Source organism: Podarcis melisellensis (genome assembly GCF_964234715.1).
Source record: "Podarcis melisellensis genome assembly, chromosome: 13".
NCBI classification, from domain to species: Eukaryota; Metazoa; Chordata; class Lepidosauria; order Squamata; family Lacertidae; genus Podarcis; species Podarcis melisellensis.
Window position 1 is genome coordinate 52191285 of NC_138545.1, and position 21096 is coordinate 52212380.

The 21096-nt window shown below is 43.6% G+C and overlaps 1 protein-coding gene across 1 annotated transcript in view; it reads right to left on the reverse strand.

The window, feature by feature from the left end:
• The window catches only part of COL15A1 (collagen type XV alpha 1 chain), a 124466-nt gene that overhangs the window by 40985 nt on the left and 62385 nt on the right, over positions 1–21096 (reverse strand). The window contains exons 10-19 of the mRNA XM_081883813.1: positions 18893–18955; positions 17809–17886; positions 16334–16396; positions 15112–15246; positions 10524–10586; positions 9036–9071; positions 7137–7271; positions 4576–4644; positions 2061–2105; positions 1067–1111 (exon numbers count right to left, since the gene is read on the reverse strand). Coding sequence (XP_081739939.1) covers positions 1067–1111; positions 2061–2105; positions 4576–4644; positions 7137–7271; positions 9036–9071; positions 10524–10586; positions 15112–15246; positions 16334–16396; positions 17809–17886; positions 18893–18955 — 732 coding nt within the window. The remainder of the gene's footprint in view (positions 1–1066; positions 1112–2060; positions 2106–4575; positions 4645–7136; positions 7272–9035; positions 9072–10523; positions 10587–15111; positions 15247–16333; positions 16397–17808; positions 17887–18892; positions 18956–21096) is intronic.

Here is a 21096-nt window from a genome sequence, read left to right on the forward strand (position 1 = left end):
CATTTTGGATCCTCTTCAACTCAGTACATAACAGGGGAGCAGCTGAGAGACCAGGGGTGGCAGTTGCGTCTGCCCAGAGGACTCCCAAGGAGAGGGGAGAGGAGAGAGACTGAGGGAACACTCCACAAGGGAGGGCGTTTGGAAAAGGGTGAGAGACTGCAAGCTCTGCAGTCAAGCGGTGACCATAACTTGGCTGCTAAGCCCCATAGGGGAGCCACAGAAAGAATGTAGTTGGTCAAGGAAGCCATGGATTTAAAAAATTAAAAACCTCTGGTCTACTTACTTTACTTTGCCTCATCTCATTGCAATTCCATACATGCACCTAAATGTATGTTGTACATGAAGATGCATATTTTATAATGTGAGAAAAGAATGTCTTTGCTTCAGTCCAATGTACAAATCTGGAAATGGGACTACGGATTAGCTTCCGGGTGTTATCTACCAGGGAGAAAGCAAGACATTTTCTTGACATTTCTCACATGCCAAAATACATAGGTAAAGGTAAAGGATCCCCGGATGGTTAAGTCCAGTCAAAGGTGACTGTGGGGTGTGGCGCTGATCTTGCTTCAGGCCGAGGGAACTGGCATTTGTCCACAGACAGCTTTCCAGGTCATGTGGCCAGCAGGACTAAACTGCTTCCAGCGCAACGGGATACCATGACAGAAGCCAGAGTGCACGGAAAAGCTGTTTACCTTCCCGCCACAGTGGTACCTATTTATCTACTTGCACTGGGGTGCTTTCGAACTGCTAGGTTGGCAGAAGATGGGACAGAGCTCACCCTGTTGCCGGGATTTGAACCCCCAACCTTCTGATCAGCAGGCCCAAGAGGCTCAGTGGTTTAGACCACAGTGCCACCCGCTCCCTGCCAAAATATATACATCTTCAGACAGAAGGGTAGATCAGCATGCGTGACATTAAAACACAAGAGCAAGCTCTATACTGGAATACTTGGGAATTCTAAAGTATGTGGTCACGTCAGCTAAATCTTCAATTTGTGTTAGATACAAAGTATTTGCCTTTATTTCTATGAAGTCAGTTTATAAATCATGTTTAGTTAATGTCTCACCTTTAAGCCAGGTGTACCTGGTAGTCCATTGTCACCTTTTTCTCCCTAAAACAAAAACAAAATAGTCATTTTAAAAATGGAGAACTAAAATATTTTTTTTAACAAGAAGCTTCCTTGTATACTTTGAAAGGTATAATTAATCCATGATCCTTCCTACTTTAGCCTAAAAATTATTTGTGGCATCACAGTGCATTTGAAGTTATTAGCAAAATCTCAGAAATACATTGATTTCACTGACATTTCCCTTCTGTAGAAAGAATGGATGCATGAAGATATCAGACAAGCAAAGTTTTTTTGTGCATAAAGACTAGTTTTAAGGAAACCTTTGGTCTAAGAGATTAGTCTTGAAAACATAAACATTATTAGCTTCACTGGCATTTGACATAAACATAGTCATAACAAGAGGCTATGCTATATTCAAAATATACAGATTTGCTGTTTGTCTGTAGGAAAGATAGGACAACTGGCGACCTTCCTGTGTGGATTTTAAAAGGGAAATGCTGATGCCTAAACTCCTCCCAGTCTTCCTCCAGCTTTCCTCTCCTTTCTTCCCCTTTTCTCTCCCTCATCTTCCACAGCGCTTTCTGCTTCAGTCTCCCATCTTCCACCTGGTTATACCTTTAGCATCTTGCTCCTTCCACCACATGCTGCCAGCAAGGCCAAATGATCAAAAGGACAGTTTCCTCCTTCTGTTTTGGGCTTTTCCCACACATACCTTTCCCCCCTCCCCACAAAGCACCGGTACTTGAGGGTGGATACTGTGGATTTCCCCAGCCCAGCTGATACCTCCCTGTGTTGTGCTTGGGTGCTGCCATTTTCACTACTTAAGCACAAATGCTGTTCATCTGAAGATTGAAAATAAGGGGAATATTGTAGCTGATCAAATAATGAAATCACAAATTAGTTGGGAGTACTGCTAACATGGCAAACTGAATTCTTGCTATAACAAGTACACAAACGCTCTAGATTTTTGATAGTGTGCTGCATTGATTACCTTTGGCCCCATTGGTCCTTGCAGACCGGCCTCCCCGACTGGACCCTATAACAAAATATAGTACTCTTTTATTTGTTTAATTTGTATACCGTTGTGTGTTACAGGTTTTGAAAAAGCTTGCCTAAAAGATGCAATAATAACCAACTTATTTGTGTATAAATGTGCAAATATTAATTCCAACTGGACCAAGTAGCAGAGCATCAATGATAAGCATATTGTGTGCAAATCTCCCCTGCTAGTCCTTCTTATGCACTAATACGTCAAATGTCACTTTGAATTGTGCCTCTTTAGGGCAAAACTAGACATTACACACCATAGCATTTCCCCTTGAAATTCACACAACTGGCGACCTTCCTATGTGGATTTTAAAAAGGAAATGTCGTGTCTTTCATAACTAATGCAAAGTGTATGTATTGGGACCAGAGAACAAACTGTCACAACAGAAGCAATTCTTGAGCAGAATATGTCTCTAGGGTGTGCTGTCACTGATCTCAAATTCCTCTCTCAATGGTCACCTTGGGAGGTTGAGGGAAGTTAAGGCTTCCTGTCCCTGCTGAAACAACTTGGGGGGTTGGGCAGGGAGGAATAAGAACTGGCTTCAGAAACAGTGCAGCCTTTTACACAACACGTTCCAAAACTTGGATCGAGAATATCTCATCGGATTGCTTCCTTTCCGGCTGAGGGAATAAGCAGCAGAGTAGCACCAACAGCAACAAGACAGCTCTTCCCATAACAGCAGGTTTTAATTAAATCCTCCTCAAAACATGCAATCTTCTTTTCAGCACTGTGACTTGAAAATACTGAGCTGAGTCACTTGAATGGGCTTGCATGAGAAAAACTAGAACAATTTGCATGAGGCTGGGGGAGAGTGATGTCATTCCTAATTCTGGTCTAGAACATTTGCCTAATCCTTTCCTTTCGCCCCACCCTGCTTTCCCAGTGACTGTACTCTCTCCTGTGTGCTCAGGGAAGCCCCGAGCCACCGCATGGTGGTTTTCTCTTGGAACTACATGAACACAGGATGCAGCTATGACTACATGGCAAAATATTTCGGGTGCTTTCAGACAGGAGTCTATTGTGAAACTGGTACTGCTCAGGCACACAAGTTTTTCACAGTGTCCACACAATGCTGTTAGTATTAAAGTGCCAACCAATCCTTTCCCCCATTCATTTTAGATTTAATCTGGCTCTTCCCTTACTGAAAAATCAAAACAAGGGGTTGGCAACCCAAGGCCCATTAACTGGCCCATGGACCCCCCTCCCCTGCCTGCTCTGTTGACTCCCGCGCGCTGCACTAAATCGGCACAGAGCAGAGTGGAGACCGCCTTCCGCAATGCTGGCCGGCTTCCCATTGGCTGCAGGAAGCTCCTGCAGCCAATGGGAAGCTGCACATGCATCCTCTGCGCTGGAAATAGTGTTTGTGCGTGTGCGAACACACACTCTGTCCCACCGCGGCATCTGCAGGGCCGGTTCACGGCCCAAGCCACAAAAACATTGCCGCCCCCTGGTCAAAACAACCCATTGTACTTTCCAATCACCACTGATGTGGAAGATTGTTAGCACATCTTCTTCCCCTTCGGTGGGTGGTTTGTCACATGTGTGGCGGTGTTTAGGTGGGAGGTCTCTGTCGCCACACTCCAACTTCTATTTGCTCTTCTCCTGAGCACAGCCTGGCCACTTTGTTTCCTGCAGCCCCCAATACAAGATAAAAGATGAATATTTCTTCCACGTGCTGCATGCTGAATAAATGCTGGAATTTCCAGCAACCCGATTTAGAGAAGTTATTTTTGTAAGGTCTCCACACTGAAGCTGTGGGGGATTGCCTTAGAGACTGTAATTGCAGCACATACATTGGACTTTAAAATAATAGTAATATGGAGGTCCTGCACGAGACTGCTATCCTAATTTTGGGTCTTCCATTGATGCTGTGTATTTTTAAGGTAGGGGATAATGCCTGGTTGCGATGTTAATGGTTATGGGGGCCTATAGGGCACCACTAAGGAGGGAGGGGATGCTGCGACCCACCCTCAGCAAATCAAACAGCATGGTAATATAGTTAAATATTGCTCTTTTCAAAACCTCAGCATTAAAGCAAACAAAGGAAAACGGATTTGCTTACCACAGCACAAGCTTCTATTTCATCCCCTGTGAAACATCACAACTGAATGCTGGTAACATTTAATCTTGTGCACTTCTGGTTATTTTTTTACTGCACACACAAAGGTACAGAAATACACATGTGCATGTCCTGCAGAGGGGGCCACACTAATTGAGGGACCCATTTGCAGACCATTCCTGCACATGGTGGAACAGCAACTAATGACCGAAGAAAGCAGAACATGGGGAAGCTCATGTGCCAGCCACACATGGAGAAAAATCAGATATGACTGGGACAGAAAGCCTACATTTGGAAGCAATCTTAATCAGTAACGGGAAAACACAAATAGCTGATTAAATAAAATGAGATATCCTGATAGATTACGGCCACAAGGATTTAGAACTGTGGCTTACTTACATTTCGCCCACTTGGTCTTGAGGTTCCAGGTTCACGTGACAAACCAACGATGCCTGAGCCTTCCATATCCTAATGTGTTCATTTTAAAAATGGAAAGTTAGTTATTTTCCCTGTATACTTCTTGTAGGGCAAAGGTTTTCTGAAGTAGGTTATTAGACATTTAAAAGCACAATTTAATATCTTTCTTTAAAACTTTCTGTCTACAATATCACACTGTTGGGTACAGCAGATATTCAGTAATCTGAATTTTTGATGTGGGAAGCTGGTAATATCAATGAAGTATAACCACCGTCCCCAAAGCACAAAAGGCTTGGAGTGGCTGGTAAACTGGCAGCTCTTGAAGGATGGTCATCCTTTCGGCTACCATGAGGAAAGTGGAGGCCACTTGCCTTCTGATGGTATCATGGTGAAGATCACCCAAATTCTTGCTAATCCTTGATCTTTTTACGGTCAAAGGCCCTGGTTGGAACTAGAAGAGATTCCGCAAGTTCATTCAGATCCACCCACAACACCATTCATTTGCATGTATATTTAGTTAAAATGACAACAGCCTTTTCTGTACGTAACAAATTTAGGAGGCATTTCCTCAATTATTCATTTAAAACAAGGGGGGTTTTACCTCACTATCCCTCCAAAATGCATTATACAAATTGACCTAAGGTCTAAATATCTGAGACCTCTCTCTTTCAACCCCCCCCCCCCACTATAATAGCCACCAGAAAAGCTTGGACAGCAACACAACTACAGAGCAGCCGATTATAAACCTCTGATACACTCCAGGAGCAGTTCAACAGCCACTCGCCATGAGCAGCCTGGCAATCTTTGCAACGTTAACACAGTATTTTGCACAGGCAAAATTCAGGCCAGATGCACTAAGGGCATACAAGACCTGTTCTGCATGGCACATTCCTTGGCATTCCCCAGAAACTGAACCAATGGCTCTATTCTACAGTATGCAACACACTAAGCGCAGACTTCAACTCAACCAAACAAAAGGGGAACTCAAAGCTGGAGACTTGCCTAATTAGATTGAGACTAATTCAACAACAACAACAACACACCAGCCTCTGTTGGATACCAGCACACATCTGTGGGGAAACTTCTGCCCACAGTGAGGCCTAGCTGGGATACAAATTTGGCTCGTGAAGCTGATCCTCCAAGCCACACCCGCTTGCCCAAGTGACCCATGGAGGGTGGGGAAACTCAGGTTTTGGCTGGCCAGCCAGATCCCATTTTCTTTAAACACTTTGGCATTTAGGCTGTGGACAAATTCCAGAGGTGCAATAGGCCACAAGCTGGCCTGACACACCTTCTCCTGCGGGAATGTCAATTATCAAACCTTTCTGGAAGAAAAATCAAGCTAGAATTAATTTGTCTTAGATAAATCCCTGGAGATAGGAAATGTCAATGATTTAATTGGCTAAGTGCCTACCCACCGGGGGCTTTCTGAATGGCAGAAAAGAACAGAACAGTTCCATCGGGCTACGCTGGCAGTCAAACAAGTACCGGTAATCCTCCTGCACTGCAAATCCCAACTCACACTAAGCATTGAAGGTTTAATGCAGGACCTTTTGAAATTAGCAGCTCATGAGAGCATCCTGTTTAGCAAGCTACATAAAAACACAAACTTTCAAGAGATTTGGAGTGATTTCTTTCACAAAGTAACTTCCACAGCCACGCAGAGTGGGAGGCACAGCACATAAGCAGGAACCTTACCGGCTCCCCTTCGCTCAGCTGATCACACAACACCATGTTGCTGCCTATTCACTCTGATCCCTGGTCCCTGGCACACAATGAATCAATCCATTACACAAGCAGACCATGGCTGAATACTTGGAAGAGAATACAACTGTATTTCCACACCTTTGTTTGCCCTGCCGCTTTCCAACGAGGAAACCCAATCTTCAAAGCTGATTTGGAACAAACAGGGTTTTTTGAGGATTGCCATTTGCTCCGATTTAGCGCTAAAGAGTGGATTTTCTAGGGGAAAGCGACAGAACAAAAGCAAAACTGCTCAGAGTCATGACTAAAAAGCACAGGACAAGTGGAAAACCACTCAGACCTGTCTGGGTGAGCCCCTAAAAGAGGTTAAAGGAGAGGAACTCATGTCTGTGGAGGAGCCAAGCCATCACTATAGAAATGCAAAAAGCTAATAAATTATCAGTAAGAAGGATTAGCATTGGTCGTGTGCAGTGGCTAGACGGAGAGAGATATTTGGGTCAGAAACATGCCTTGAAACAATCCTTAATCCAGGCCCCTTACTATTCAGATCCTGCCCAATTCCCACTTCCACACAAAATTGTGACAGAGGATTGTCAACACCTAACATGATAAAGTATTCACTGAGGGAAATTTAAAAACCCGAGAGTCCAGAGCCAACTGAGATTGGGAGGAAAAATTCGTTTCCGGTTCTGTTGACCAGCTAAGCAAGTAGCCAAGTAGGCCCTAACACTAAAGGGGGTGGCTGGGTGGGGCATTTTATGGGGCAAAATGACCCCTGGTTTTCTGAAGGCCAAGACTTTTATGTACTCAGCCCCTCTCACCCCTTCTAAAGAGATTACCTCAAATCCAAATCCATAGCCTGAGCCAGGGGGTCCTGGAGGTCCGGGGGGTCCTGGAAGTCCCGGGGTCCCTGGTTTCCCAGGCTCCCCATCAGCTCCTTTGGTGCCTGGTAATCCAATATCTCCAGGGTCTCCCTGAGGGAAAGGAAGAGATGATTTTGTAAGGTAAAGGAGTGAATCTGTGGAGTGAAGTGGAGGGTGGAGAGGAAACGCATAGGAAGTGGGAGTGAGGGAAATCTCTTGTCAGTACCATATCTCTTAATCCTGTTAAACCAAACTGTTAAGTTGTGGGTGAACATATCAGATGGCACAGCAATTCTCCAAACAGCTCTTGTTTATTCACAGGTCAGAACAGAACTGAACTGAAGGGTTCAGTCAGCCTGCTTATATAGAGCTCCAGTACAACGTAACTGTAACAAATTTCTGTAACTATCCAATCACTGAACGTCATTTTTGACGCCTTATTTGCACCTGTGGACCTGAACTATCTACAGTATCCCCCTGCTGGCCCAGGGTGAGAACTTCAGTACATAACATCAACAATTCACTCCCACAAGGCAGAAGTCCACCAACTTGAATGGCTTTTAAAAAGAATTAGGCGAATTCATGCAGAGCAAGGCTATCTGCGGCTACTAACCCTGATGCCTGCATTCTGCCTCTCCTGCGGGAGGCAGCGTGCCTCTGAAAACCAGTTTCTGGAAACCACAAGTAGGGAGAGTGCCAGGGCTGGCCCACCCACGAGGCAGATTTAGGCAGCCATCTTTGGTGGCAGAATCATACCCAACCCTGCTGCTGCCCCTGGAGAAGCGAGGAGGAAAGCTGCCACACGACCCCGGTAAAGGGAGCTTGGTGGAGAGGGAGAGTCTGAGGTGGCACCTTCCTGTTTCACAGTCCTGTTGCTCTCAGGACCTGCTTCCAGGCTTCCCATAGGCATCTGCTTAGCCCTTGTGAGAACAGGAAGTAGCCCTTTGGCCTAATCCTGGAAAACTCCTGTTAAGTTCTTATATTCTTTTTTTATGTACCGTATTTTTCGCTCTATACGATGCACCCGACCATAGGACGCACCTTGTTTTAGAGGGGGGGAACAAGGGAAAAAAATAATCTCCCTCTCTGCGCAGTCCCTTCCATTTCTCCTCCCGCTTCGCTGAAGGGGCGCTGCGCAGAGAGGGAAAGCTGTGCAGCGCCTATCCAGCGAAGCAAAGCCAGGAGAGCAAGAGGGATCGGTGTGCACTGACCCCTCTTGCTCTCCGAGCTTCAGCAAAAGCAATGTGAAGCCCCGGGAGCGCAGTGGGAGCGCTTCCACTGTGCTTCAAAGGCTTCATGTTGCTATCGCTGAGCCATGGAGCCTGCATTCGCTCCATAAGATGCACACACATTTCCCCTTAAATTTTGCAGTGTGTCTTATAGAGCGAAAAATACGGTACATATATTCTTAAACACTTCTTACATTCTGTTTTCCATGGAAACATTGCTAAATATTGCATCGCTTTTGCTGGCTCTGGTGAACTGGAGATAAAACCAATCAATCAATTCCTTTATTTGACCGATAGTCAGAAATAAAACACAGAAATAAAACAAAATACAGAATTATGAACTAAAACATCATAGGGGTACATGAATAAGGTAGGGCCACAGCACTAAACCTCTCACAGATAACCCACATCAAGGCAGATAAAACTGAGCTGCCGGCATTAAAGTTGCATTACATTACTCAAAAAAAAAAAAAAGTGAATAGTAGTTGTGTAGTGGAAACAAATCCAGAATTAATTCTTAAGTGTTAGACCACAGGCAGAGTTCTATGCAAAATCTTGGTACTGTTGAGTCCAGTGGAGCCAAACTTTACCAATGAGATATAAGAACTATTATTAAATATGATTAAAGGTGGACCTGTTCAATTACCTTTGCTCCAGGTGACCCCCAAATACCTTGATCACCCTGTAAGATAAGACATATTACTTACTCTGTGCAGGCAGGCTGCCTACACACCCTCACATTGCTTGTTATTGATGCAAGTTATTGAATCAAATCCCATAATTATTGTCATAGTAACCATCTCGGCTCCTCCAACTCAGAAAATATGCCAGTGTTAGTCTTCAGTGAAAAACAAACGCTTGTATTCCCCTTTTAAATACATACATTACCTTAGAGATGGGCTTGTATGTACACTGGCATGTATTAGAAAGTAAACCTTATCATGCAAGCAAAGCAAGCAAAGATTCACATTTTTAGATAACCTTTTCAAAGTCTTCATGTGGGTACTATAAACAGAATACTATTTAAACTCAGAGATAATTCAGTTTTATGTATGCGTGGAGTACTTAATCTATAATATATTGAGCACTTGATTTATAATTTAACCACTCATTAAACATACAGTTCATGGCAGGATTGTGAAAAAGACCTGTTCTTTGTCTCCATGCTTCTGGTTTAGATGTGCATGCCTTTCATGCGGACTACCTACTTAGATCAGTGGCTCTCAAAGGGTGTGATGCGCCACACAGGGTGGCAGAAAGGGGTGGCAAGTGTGGCAGAAGATTCAAGGACTACCAAAGAAATAAACACTTCAGTATAGTATAGTATAATATAGTATAGTATAGTATGTAGCTGCATTGTTTTATACCCCCCCCCCCGCAAAGAATCTTGAAAACTGTAGTTTGCTAAGGGTACTGGGAATTGTAGGTCTGGGGGGAACTACAGTTCCCAAGATTCTTTGGGGGGACATCATATGCTTTAAATGTATGTTGAATGCACTTGAATTATATGGTGTGCATCTGCCTCCTATGGGACAGAGCTGTGAATCAGAAAGTCTCTCATTTGACGATCACCCTTGTCCTGCGCCATGAAGTCACGAGGGGGGTTGATGAAAGTTGCTCATAAAGTCAAAGTCATTTATATATGGTAGTTGTAAGGATGACAACAAAATATAATGTGAGAAGAATTTTCAACGATCAAAACTTTGAGCAATCAAAACCTATTATTATTATTACAGTATTATTATTATTATTATTCACACTGGAATGGTGCTACTGACAGCAGGCATATTATCAAGTATCTGTGTCTGCAAAGCAAATTATTAAATACTGAGCTTCCACCTCAAATGGAGGATGGCCTAGGCCAGTGGTTCCCCATTAACTAAGCATAGTGGACCCCCTATTTTTTCAAAAGCCAAGCCATGGACCCCCTACTTTTTAAAATGTTCATATCTCTATGCTAGTTTTTCTTTTGTGAAAGGTGCCACGGACCCCCTGGGTGGGTTTGTGCAGTCCCCCCTGGGATCCGCGGACCACCAACTGGGAACCACTGACCCAGATCATCCCTCCCAAACCTGCTGCTTCCCCAGGGTCTTTGTAAGCATCTCTAAAACAAACTCTTGCGTTTGCAACTTACTTTTTCTCCCTTTGCTCCTGCAGAACCAGCCAATCCATCTTGACCCGGACGACCAGGGGGACCCTGAAAAATCACAGATGTGAGCTATTTGTAATGACACAAATTATAAGGCTGCTTTTTAACTTACAGTATAACACTTTTTTTTAAAAAAGGACTACCCCTCATATGTTCAGTATGATCTTTATAATCTCTTCATTAGTTAACAGGAGTCTGGAATATCTAGATGATTAACAACTTCAGATGAATGCATTTGGGATAGAACTAATTACAGCGGCAGACCCATGTCTTAGAACAACCAGCTGTAAAAGCAACAGTAGGAAGGTGTTTCAGCAACAAACTGGCAGAAGAGGAGGCGACTGTGTCTCTCACCCACAACTCCCCCCGTTACATCTCCTCACTTTCAGGTGTACTCCCCACTAAGTCAGATTATGCTGAAGGATGGCTACGTGAAATTCAGTCGTGGGGAAGGGAAAGTATCCACCACGCTTCTCCCACCTGCAATTTCTCCACGTAAAATTGACATTTTATGTTTTGCTTTTAAGCTGTTTGGTGCAACACACGGCCCAGGATAGAGGTTGCTCCCATAATGCATAGCTCAGAACTTAGATTCACTTGAAATCATCTGTCTGGACACCTGTACTTCATACAAAGGCTGCCTCTTCTGTGTGATATCGGTCAGCCTTAAGTTCCTTGAAGAGATTCTTATCACTGCAGGTGATAACCCTGTTGAACAACTTATGTTCTGGAAATGGGGAAACAAAATGCGCAGAGCAGACAGTCTCATTTCATGGAAATTTTCAGAAACAGCAGTCATAAGATGTGTTGTGTTTGCTATAAAGATGAATGTTTTGCCGAAAATGCTATTTTTGTTTCAGGCCCTCCAGATCGTGGATAAGGTGGAATGTTTTGGAAAATGGCAGAGGGATATGTCTAAATTTGTCTGGCAGGGCAAAAAGCCCCGAATAAAGTTTAAAATACTAACAGATGCGAAAGAAAGAGGGGGGTTTGCCCTGCCGGACTTGAGGTTATATTATGAATCTGCAGCCCTCTGCTGGTTGAAGGATTGGATTTTGTTGGAGAACACCGATGTCCTCGACCTGGAGGGATTTGATAATGCTTTTGGGTGGCATGCATATTTGTGGTACGACAAGGTTAAAGTTCATAAATCGTTCAAAAACCATATTGTCAGAAGGGCAATTTTTATGGTCTGGTCAAAATATAAAGACTTACTGGAGAGTAAAACTCCGAGGTGGCTCTCACCGATGGAGGCCAAAGCACGTAAAAGACTCAATATGGAGGCTCATTGGCCTAAATATTGGGAAATAATTGAAAAAATTGGAGATAAATGGAGGTTGCAGAGTATGGAAAAGTTAAAAAACAAGGTGCGAGATTGGTTGCATTATGCTCAAATCCAGGAAGTTTTTAAAGCGGACAAAAAAGTGGGTTTCCAGGAGGAAAAATCGAAACTAGAGACAGAGTTGCTTGAGCCAAAATCTAAGTTAATTTCGAGAATGTACAACTTGCTGCTTAAATGGAATACACAGGATGAGATTGTTAAATCCTCCATGATAAAGTGGGCGCAGGACTTGGGGCACAACATTATGTTTGAAGACTGGGAAAGGTTATGGAACACCGGAATGAAATTCACGGCATGTAGTGCCTTGAAGGAAAATATCATGAAAATGACATACCGGTGGTACATGACCCCAGTCAAACTTGCAAAGATATATCACCTGTCTGATAATAAATGTTGGAAATGTAAAGAGGAGGAAGGGACATTTCTACACCTCTGGTGGACCTGCCCGAAGGTGAAGGCCTTCTGGGAGATGATACATAATGAACTAAAAAAGGTGCTTAGACTCACCTTACCCAAGAAACCGGAGGCCTTCCTCCTGGGCATGGTAGACCAGAGGGTGGCTAAGAAAGATAGAACTTTCTTTATGTACGCTACTACAGCAGCAAGGATCCTGATGGCAAAGCACTGGAAGACACAAAATCTACCCACACTGGAAGAATGGCAGACGCAGCTGATGGATTATATGGAACTGGCTGAAATGACTGGCAGAATTCGAGACTCGGGAGAAGAAGAAACGGAGGAAGTTTGGGAAAAATTTAAGGACTATTTGAAAAAGCATTATAAGTTGTATGAATGTTAAAAAATGCTTCTCTCTAGGAAATTATAGCTTCAGTATTGGTAAATCTTTGAATTGGTAAATAAGGCACAACAAGACAGAAGTGGTGTAATGAAATAATTTTCTTGTGTTGAAACTAAAAATTAATGGATTCGGATTGAAATGTTTAGAGACCAGATATCACGATAAAATGGAAGATATATTAGTATGTTTAAAATAAGTCAACAAATTGCTGAGGTTTTGGTTTTACAGAGAATGCAGTGTCCGGAAGATGGGGGGAGTTCATTAGATTTATGGAAACATGTATTTTGGAATTTGAATTTTGTATATTATAAACCTAATAAAAATTATTTAAAAAAAAAGAAAAAAAAAGATGTGTTGTGTTTGTATGAGGGAAGAGAGCTGTTTCTTGTGGCAAAGAGAGAATGCTACTTTCTTCCTGCTCCTTTGAGCATGTTGGCAGTGTAAGTAGGTGGTTAAAAACAAAACATCTTGTGCCATACTTCAAACACTACTGTGTACTTGTGACAATATATGGGAGGTAACTGATTATTAAAGGGCTGAAGTTGTAGGTGTCAAGCACGCATCCTGCTAGTCAAATTCCACCCACAAACTTCTGCAATCAGACAAAACACCTGTAACTTTCAAGTTCTTAGTAAGATGAAAATTTCCAGTTGCTAAAGGCAGTTTTTACCCATGCATTTTCAGACACGCTTCCTATTAAAAAGTTGTCCAGTCAACAAGGCTGAGATCAGCACAGGGGCTACGTTGGCAAATCTGCTCTTAGAATTATTTCCCAATTCCATGCCTCAACATCTAATTCGGTACTTAAGTGCTTAAGAAGACAGGTTTGGGGTCAATGCGAATGCTACTTGGCAGTCCTGTGTGATGAAGCCCCACCTTATACATACTTTAACCTGTGGCCCTTTAGTGCACTTTATTAAATACCATGGAGATAACTGGAATTAAATCCAAATACACAGTTTAGAAGAGAGGGAGCTTCTGAAAAGCCTTCTTTTCAATAAGGCAATAAATCATCTCACTCAAATTACCCAACTATGCTCCAGTAATCACGTCTGCGATAAATTCTGATTTTACACATAAATTGTTTGCAGAAAAGAAAGTTTTGAAGGCTAATATGGTGTGCTGATTTAAAAATTGGGAATGGACAGCCGTCATAAAAAGCAGCAGCAGCAAAGGGCATGTGGAAAAGCCCAAAGGCATGAATCCAGCATTGGGGTGAGCACTGGCACACAGCCTTCTTCCCTCCTGCCCCCTTGTGTGACATCCTATGGGTCTTCTTTGGTTCAAAGTTTTTGGGGAACAGCCCTGGCGGAGGAAGCAGCAAGGCTTTTAGAAGCAGCTGTAGGATTTCCCCAAAAGCCCTGTCAGAACAGGGGCTCTAGCCCCTGGTGGAGAGACTCCACCAGGCCTGATCCCGAGATGCCCAACTCTGGCTGGGCAAGGAGCCATGGCCATCTGCAGTGAGACAGCCCAACCAGGCCAAGCTGGCATGATGTTTCAACTCACTTCCAGCTTCCCTGGCCATCTCATCTTTCCATCTGCAGGCATGACTATGGAGAAGCTCTTGACTAGGGCTGGGAGATATCTGGTTTTCAATATATCACCAGCTAAATATTGCAATACTTCAATATATCATGATGTTTGACAAAAGGCTGAAACTATGTAGAGGTGAATGTGGCAATGCCCTGGCAACTGCTACTACTTATGGGTCTGACAAAATTTAGATTTTTAGTGACAGGGGAATTTGCATTTCTTTTATAAAGCAGGCCAAACCAGTAATAATGGATAAAATTTTACAGAGTAAAAAATGATTAAAGAAAATAAATATTTTTGCAAGGAAAACTTGATGCATTTAATTATATGAAAATGTTTTCAGTGATAGCATGCTTCCACTATAACATTACAGATATAAGGAGAATATATTAATGTTAATATATTAATTTGTTATTAATAATAACAAATGCGTGAGAAAGAAAGGGGAGAATTGAGAAAAGTTCTAGGTGAGGCAGAGGGTCTAGAGGAGAAAATGAGGAGCCCAGAGACAACTGCACACACACAAACACACCAAGTAAGAAGCACATGCAGATGGGGAAAAGAGGGAAGGGGCCAGACCAGTGTTTTCTTTTCTTTTTATTTGAAGCAACTATGGGGCATGTTTCTCTGCAGTTTCCTTGAGAAAAAAGGGGGGGAGCTACTTTAAAGTTAAGAAGAGGAGCTGCCACCTGCCAGCAGAGAGAGGCTGGGTTAATTTAAAACTGAAATGTCACCCAGCCCTACTCTTTGCCTGGTGAAAGACAGCACTGCCATGGTCACAGCTGTGCCATCCTTTGCATGGCAAGTAGGAAAAGGTGGATTAAGCTGCTAATCAATATTTGTTCTTGGGCAGCGTTGCTAATATATGCAGCTAAAGTTCTCGCCCAGCAAATACTCACACGAGGACCCGGATGCCCGGCGGCTCCACCTTTCCCGTTTTCTCCTGGCAACCCAGGAATTCCTGCATTTGAATCTGGTGCTGGCAGTCCTGGAGCCCCCGGTAGACCTGGAGGACCTGGAGGTCCAGGGGCACCCTAGATAAATCAGATATATTCAGATTAAGATTTTGCTCCTGTTCCCTCAGCAATGGACTCGCTGGGACACCCTGAGAAGCTGATGTCTCTCAGCTCCACACAGCACAGCACAAGAACAATAAAACTTGTTTACTTCAGAGAGTTCCTACAATGACAATGGATGTGAAATGCCTTCTTATAGTGCTATAAGTGCTATCATTATAGTGCTATAAGAATACATTGGATGTTCTTAATCTAGGCCATTGAATATGGTTAAACTTTCAGAAAAATCCAGAATCCACAGAGTATAATTTTCAGGTTAAGAGTCCACATGACTTTGTAAAATTACGCACCCCAGAACAAACTGTTATCGGTGTGACAGTGAACCAATTAGTTCTCAGGCTCCTCTGTCATTTCAGGTGTCATTTAAAGGGAGGTTTAGACTAAGGTTACCAGACGTCCCCGTTTCCCAGGGACAGTCCCCGGATTTACAAATCAGTCCCCTGACAAAATCCATCTATTTAGTAGGAAGTTGAAAAGTGTCCCCAGATTCATTGAAAAAAATCTGGTAACCTTAGTTTAGACCACAGTTTAGTCCACTGGGTAGGGTTTATTTCATAGCCTATGTCGTGCTTCCATTCTTTTTTGACTGAGGTGAGGGGATTTATGGGATTCTGGAGCAGTGTTTTGTATATTGCGGATACCATCTCCTTGCCGTGTCCCTCTGCTGTCAGGAAAAGGTTTTCGAAGGAGGACACCTTCACTCTGGTGTGGTTCCCCTTTATTACACAAACAGCCCAACGACAAAACCCCACCGACAGCATACGAATCAATATGGCTATCTTGACCCAACAGAGAAGAAGAAGAAGAGTTTGGATTTGATATCCCGCTTTATCACTACCCTAAGGAGTCTCAGCTGCATGTGGAGGAGCGGGGACGCGAACCCAGTTCACCAGATTACGAGTCTACCACTCTTAACCACTACATCACGCTGGCTCTACCATACAGGTTTTTCTCTTATTGTGATGTTAGTGTCTTATATCTTTAAAGGTACTTTGTGATTTGGAAAGCCTTTACAATTTAGCAGTAGCCATCAGAACCGACGTACCCTTGGAAATTCCATGTCTCTGTCAGAGTCACCAGAGCCAGAGGCTTCCATTTCCACTCTTCTCTGAAACAAACAACATTAATTTTAGAAAATTGTTGGTGGGATGAGAACTCCACATCCCAGTAATTCTCTTCAACAGTCCTTAAAATTCCTCAGACATTTTCCCTGAGCGGGGATGTTTTAATTTGCCTCAAATTATATTTCAGGTGAAGCTAGGAGGCAGCCTAACTCTTACTCCATGCCAGAGAATTTTTTCCAGACTCACTCCTTTGGCTTTTCTCAATAGTCATCAGATGATTATGCCCAAGCAGGAATTTGGGGTGAAATTCAGTGATGATAACTCTAATATTACCCTGTAGAGAGAAGACACTGGCAGAAGAGGATGGATAAATCTGTTGGTGGACATAGAGCTGTGATTCAACTTCATAAAGGGCCAAGAACTTAAAACCGGGAGCTCTGTAAGCCACACCTGAGCACCTTGCTCTCTGTCTCACTGTGACAACTTGCAGCAGTGTCATTGCCTGTTGTCGGTTGTGTGTGGACTTAATAAAATCTTATTAAAAAGGAAAACCAAAACACAAAGAACAGACCAAAAATCAACTCGCTTGAAGTGCCAACTGCCTGGGGAAACAAAAATATATTTGCGCTGACAATGCAGGCGCTCGGCAAACTTCCCTGGAGAGAGCATTTCACAGCCGAGGGGCAGCCACTGAAAAGGCCTGTTCTCTCACAGCCACTTTCCATATCTGTCTTGGGGGGCGAACCACAGAGAAGGACCTCCCATGTAGGAGGCGCATGGAGCGTGAAGGCTAAGATGACACCAGACTACATTTGCTCCTCGATCTGTGGACTAATGATGTTCCTGTCTGCTGTCCCTGCCATTCCCTGCCTTGCTTCACCTTCAGGCATTTTTCTTCCCAGAGAAAAACAGGTGTGCCGAAGAGGAAGAACGGAGGGCCATGGTGACTGGGGTGTGTGTGTGGGTGTGTGCCGAGGGGGAAGAATCATTCATGAATCTGCCCCACTCACATACAATTCCAAGTGCTGCATGTCTTATATTGACATGAAAATCCACCGCCTCCAGTGCTCTCTCACTTTGGGCACTGCCTCCCTGGCTGGCTGGGGACAAGAGTGCCTGAACTGAGGGTAGGGAGATAAGGTGTGGGGTGGCGTTTGTGTGCATCCGGCATTTGATGTCGGACTTAGGCATGCTCTTGCACTCTGCTTTACATGAGAATGAGGCAGGCAAATGAGTAACCAAACCAAACTTCCACCATCACGTTTACTTTGAGCCAGGTTTCTCTGCCCGCTCAGCTTGGCCATGCCTATTCCCTCCAGACTCCTCTCAGCTTGTCTCCTCTCTGAGACGTGGGCTGTTTCGTGTGACGTTTCACCACCAGAAGCTCAATGCAACATAAGGCTGGAGAGACAAACAAACAGAGGAGCTGTTCCACATAACAAGCACTCAAACTCACAAATCCCACGGATGGAGCAGGTGGCCCAGGAGGCCCTGGAAGCCCAGGGGGGCCTGGTAGTCCTATGCCAGCATCTCCCTAGAACAAGAATAAATATGGTGAAGTTGTGAGGGGTTTGGAACACACACGTTAAGTTAGGAGATGGTCTGTTTAATGCGCACCCACCTCATGAGCCTTGCTGAGAACTGGGTGGATGAGCTGAGGGGAGCTGAGCCCTCTCAGCTTTGTACACCTGGGGATGCTGTGTGCAGCACCAACATAGATGAGACTTAGCAGACCTACTAGATTTTTTTGTCTAGTCTGAACTGCATTTTTATGGTACGTTTATTGTTATTTTAATTCAACAGTTATGGAACTTTGGTGAATAGTGGTACATAAATATTTTAACTACACAAATAAAGTAAACTCTTGAAGGCCCACTATGAAAAGTATGTGATATGTTTTCATAGAATTGTAGTAGAGTTGAAGGAACTCTTAAGGGTCATCTAGTCCAACCCCCTGCAATTCAGGAATCCCAACGAAAGAATTCCTGAGAGATGACTATCCAACCTCTGCTTAGGGAGTCCAATTCCACTGTCCAAGAGCTCTTACTGTCAGAAAGTTCAGTTTTATTCTGACTAAAATTGGCTGGACCACAGTTGCCTTAGCTTCCATGAAGGTATGCAGAATAGGGTGTAGTCCAATAAAATGGGACCCATTTCAGAAGTTGTGGTCTCAGAATGTAGACAAGGTACTTGGAGTTCAGCAGACTGCCTGGGTACTCAATCCTGGTTATATGTCTTGCTTGTGTTAAAGACCATGTAGACATTTAAGCCCATTGCTACATACTGAATTTGCTTCTGTAACGCTGCTACAAGCCTTTTAAAATGAACTCATAACATGTCATGTGGCTTCCTAGGAGATGTGCAGTCATGTGTAGGACCATCACTCCCTACATGGAAGAAACATGGGAGTGCCTTCTGCCAAAAGCTTTTGTCATAGGTGAAGCCATCTTAGTTCACAGGATACATCAGTTCACATGACCCACGATTCTCATAGCGATGAAAACCACTGTTTTTTTAAAAAAAATCAAAACAGTGCCTACCTTTTCTCCTTTAAGGCCAGGTTCCCCCTTTAGTCCTGGAGAGCCCTGAAGTCCTGGTTTACCCTAAAAGAGAAGGTATATTAACATCCCTTTTCCATTAGCATTATTCTGTACTGAAAGGCTGTAATTAAAGTAAGTGTAGTGCGCCAGCAATCCCCTTCCCCTTGCTGCACCAGTCAGTGTGCCAGGGAATGGAATCATATTTGGTTCCTGAAGCATCCCACCTAACCTGGGCTGTGGTGGAGTCATATGGACCAGGAGCCAATAGCTCGTTGACTGGTTCCAGTTCATGGACAACCATCATGAATAGCACTGATCCCAGTTCAGAACAGCTGATGGAAGTTCTGTGTAACGAGGACATTTCCTGGAACTCATATGCCTGGGAATAATATGCTGGTGAATTGACTTTTTGAATCATGGCAACAACCTGCAAGTCAATGATATTTTTTATGCAAAATTGAGCACGTTGAAGTGGTCTTGTAAACATATGCCCAGATAATTTCCTAAAAGCATCTTGCAAAAATGGGTTGAATGGAGGCTTGAAAAGTTGCCAAAACATGTGGAAGGATTCAGAACATCTGTTGTTTGATATACCCACATCAATTAATAGTAATACTGCTTTATCTTGTACTTCAGCATGTAAAAATGGTTGTGCTGATTGGCCTGTATTCAGAACCTCCATTAATTTATTTGACTTTCATAACTATCGTCCTTTCTTTGAGGAGGAGGAAACCTCTCTACAAGGCAGCTGTAGTGTAACCTCCAAAATTACAATTGCCTTCTCCTCTTCCGGCCAACTCACTTCTGGGAGAGGATGGGTCAAGTGGCAATTATGCCAGCAGAAGGAATAAATGCAAGAACTAAGTTCCCTCCCACTACAAAGTGTGTCAGCAGAAGTGGCACCAGCTTCCAGAAAAAGACTGAGGGGGTCCAACATGGGGTCCTTACTCCTGACATCATGTGCGTAGCATTATGAGGAGTCAGAGGGTGGAGTTGAACATGGCCCCAGAGGCTGGTGGCCCCCTCCCCCTGCTGCACAAGGGAAAGATAGGCTTTCCAGTGAGTAAGGGATAGGACTTCAGTGGTCTGCATAGCCCACGAGTAGCAGACACAAAGTAAGTTATACAAAACTGGAAGTATGAGCACATTTGCTTAGTTTGTATAATCTATAGAGGACAAAATTTGGATTTCCAAAATACAGATTAAAAAACAAGATACAACATATACACTCTTGCCCATTCAACACCATACCAATAGTATATGTCATTTGCATAATCTATATAGGAAATCTTGAATTACAGTATTGTTTTAAAAATTTTCAGTGAAATTTGTAATATTAAGAAAAATACAGTATCAGAATAAAAGCAAGGATTTCCAGAGCAGTTATATCCACAGTTGCTACTTATAGAAGGAAGGGCATGATCCAGATAAAGCTAAACACCTCTACGTTCAAATTTACAAGGCCCTTAACGGCTTGGACCCAGGGCTGCCTCCTGCATTTATTTCTGCCTGCTCACTAAGGTCTTTGTGCCCCCCCCCTTGACTCAGATGCATGGCCCGCATCCACCAGGAGCATGTATCTGTTTCATCTTATTGTACACTGCTTGGAAGCTGCAGTGTTAAGTGGTATTGTTGTTGTTTAGTCGTCTAGTTGTGTCCGACTCTTCGTGACCTCCTGGACCAGAGCACGCCAGGCGCTTCTGTCCTCCACTGCCTCCCGCAGTTTGATCAAACTCATGCTGGTAGCTTCAAGAACACCACCCAACCATCTCATCCTCTGTCGTCCCCTTCTCCTTGTGCCCTCCATCTTTCCCAACATCAGGGTCTTTTCCAGGGAGTCTTCTCTTCTCATGAGGTGGCCAAAGTATTGGAGCCTCAGCTTCATGATCTGTCCTTCCAGTGAGCACTCAGGGCTGATTTCCTTAAGAATGGAGAGGTTTGATCCTCTTGCAGTCCATGGGACTCTCAAGAGTCTCCTCCGGCACCATAATTCAAAAGCATCAATTCTTTGGCGATCAGCCTTCTTGATGGTCCAGCTCTCACTTCCATACATCACTACTGGGAAAACCATAGCTTTAACTATACGGACCTTTGTTGGCAAGGGGATGTCTCTGCTTTTTAAGATGCTGTCTAGGTTTGTCATTGCTTTTCTCCCAAGAAGCAGGTTAAGTGGTATACGTTGTTGAAATAAGTAACTAACTGCA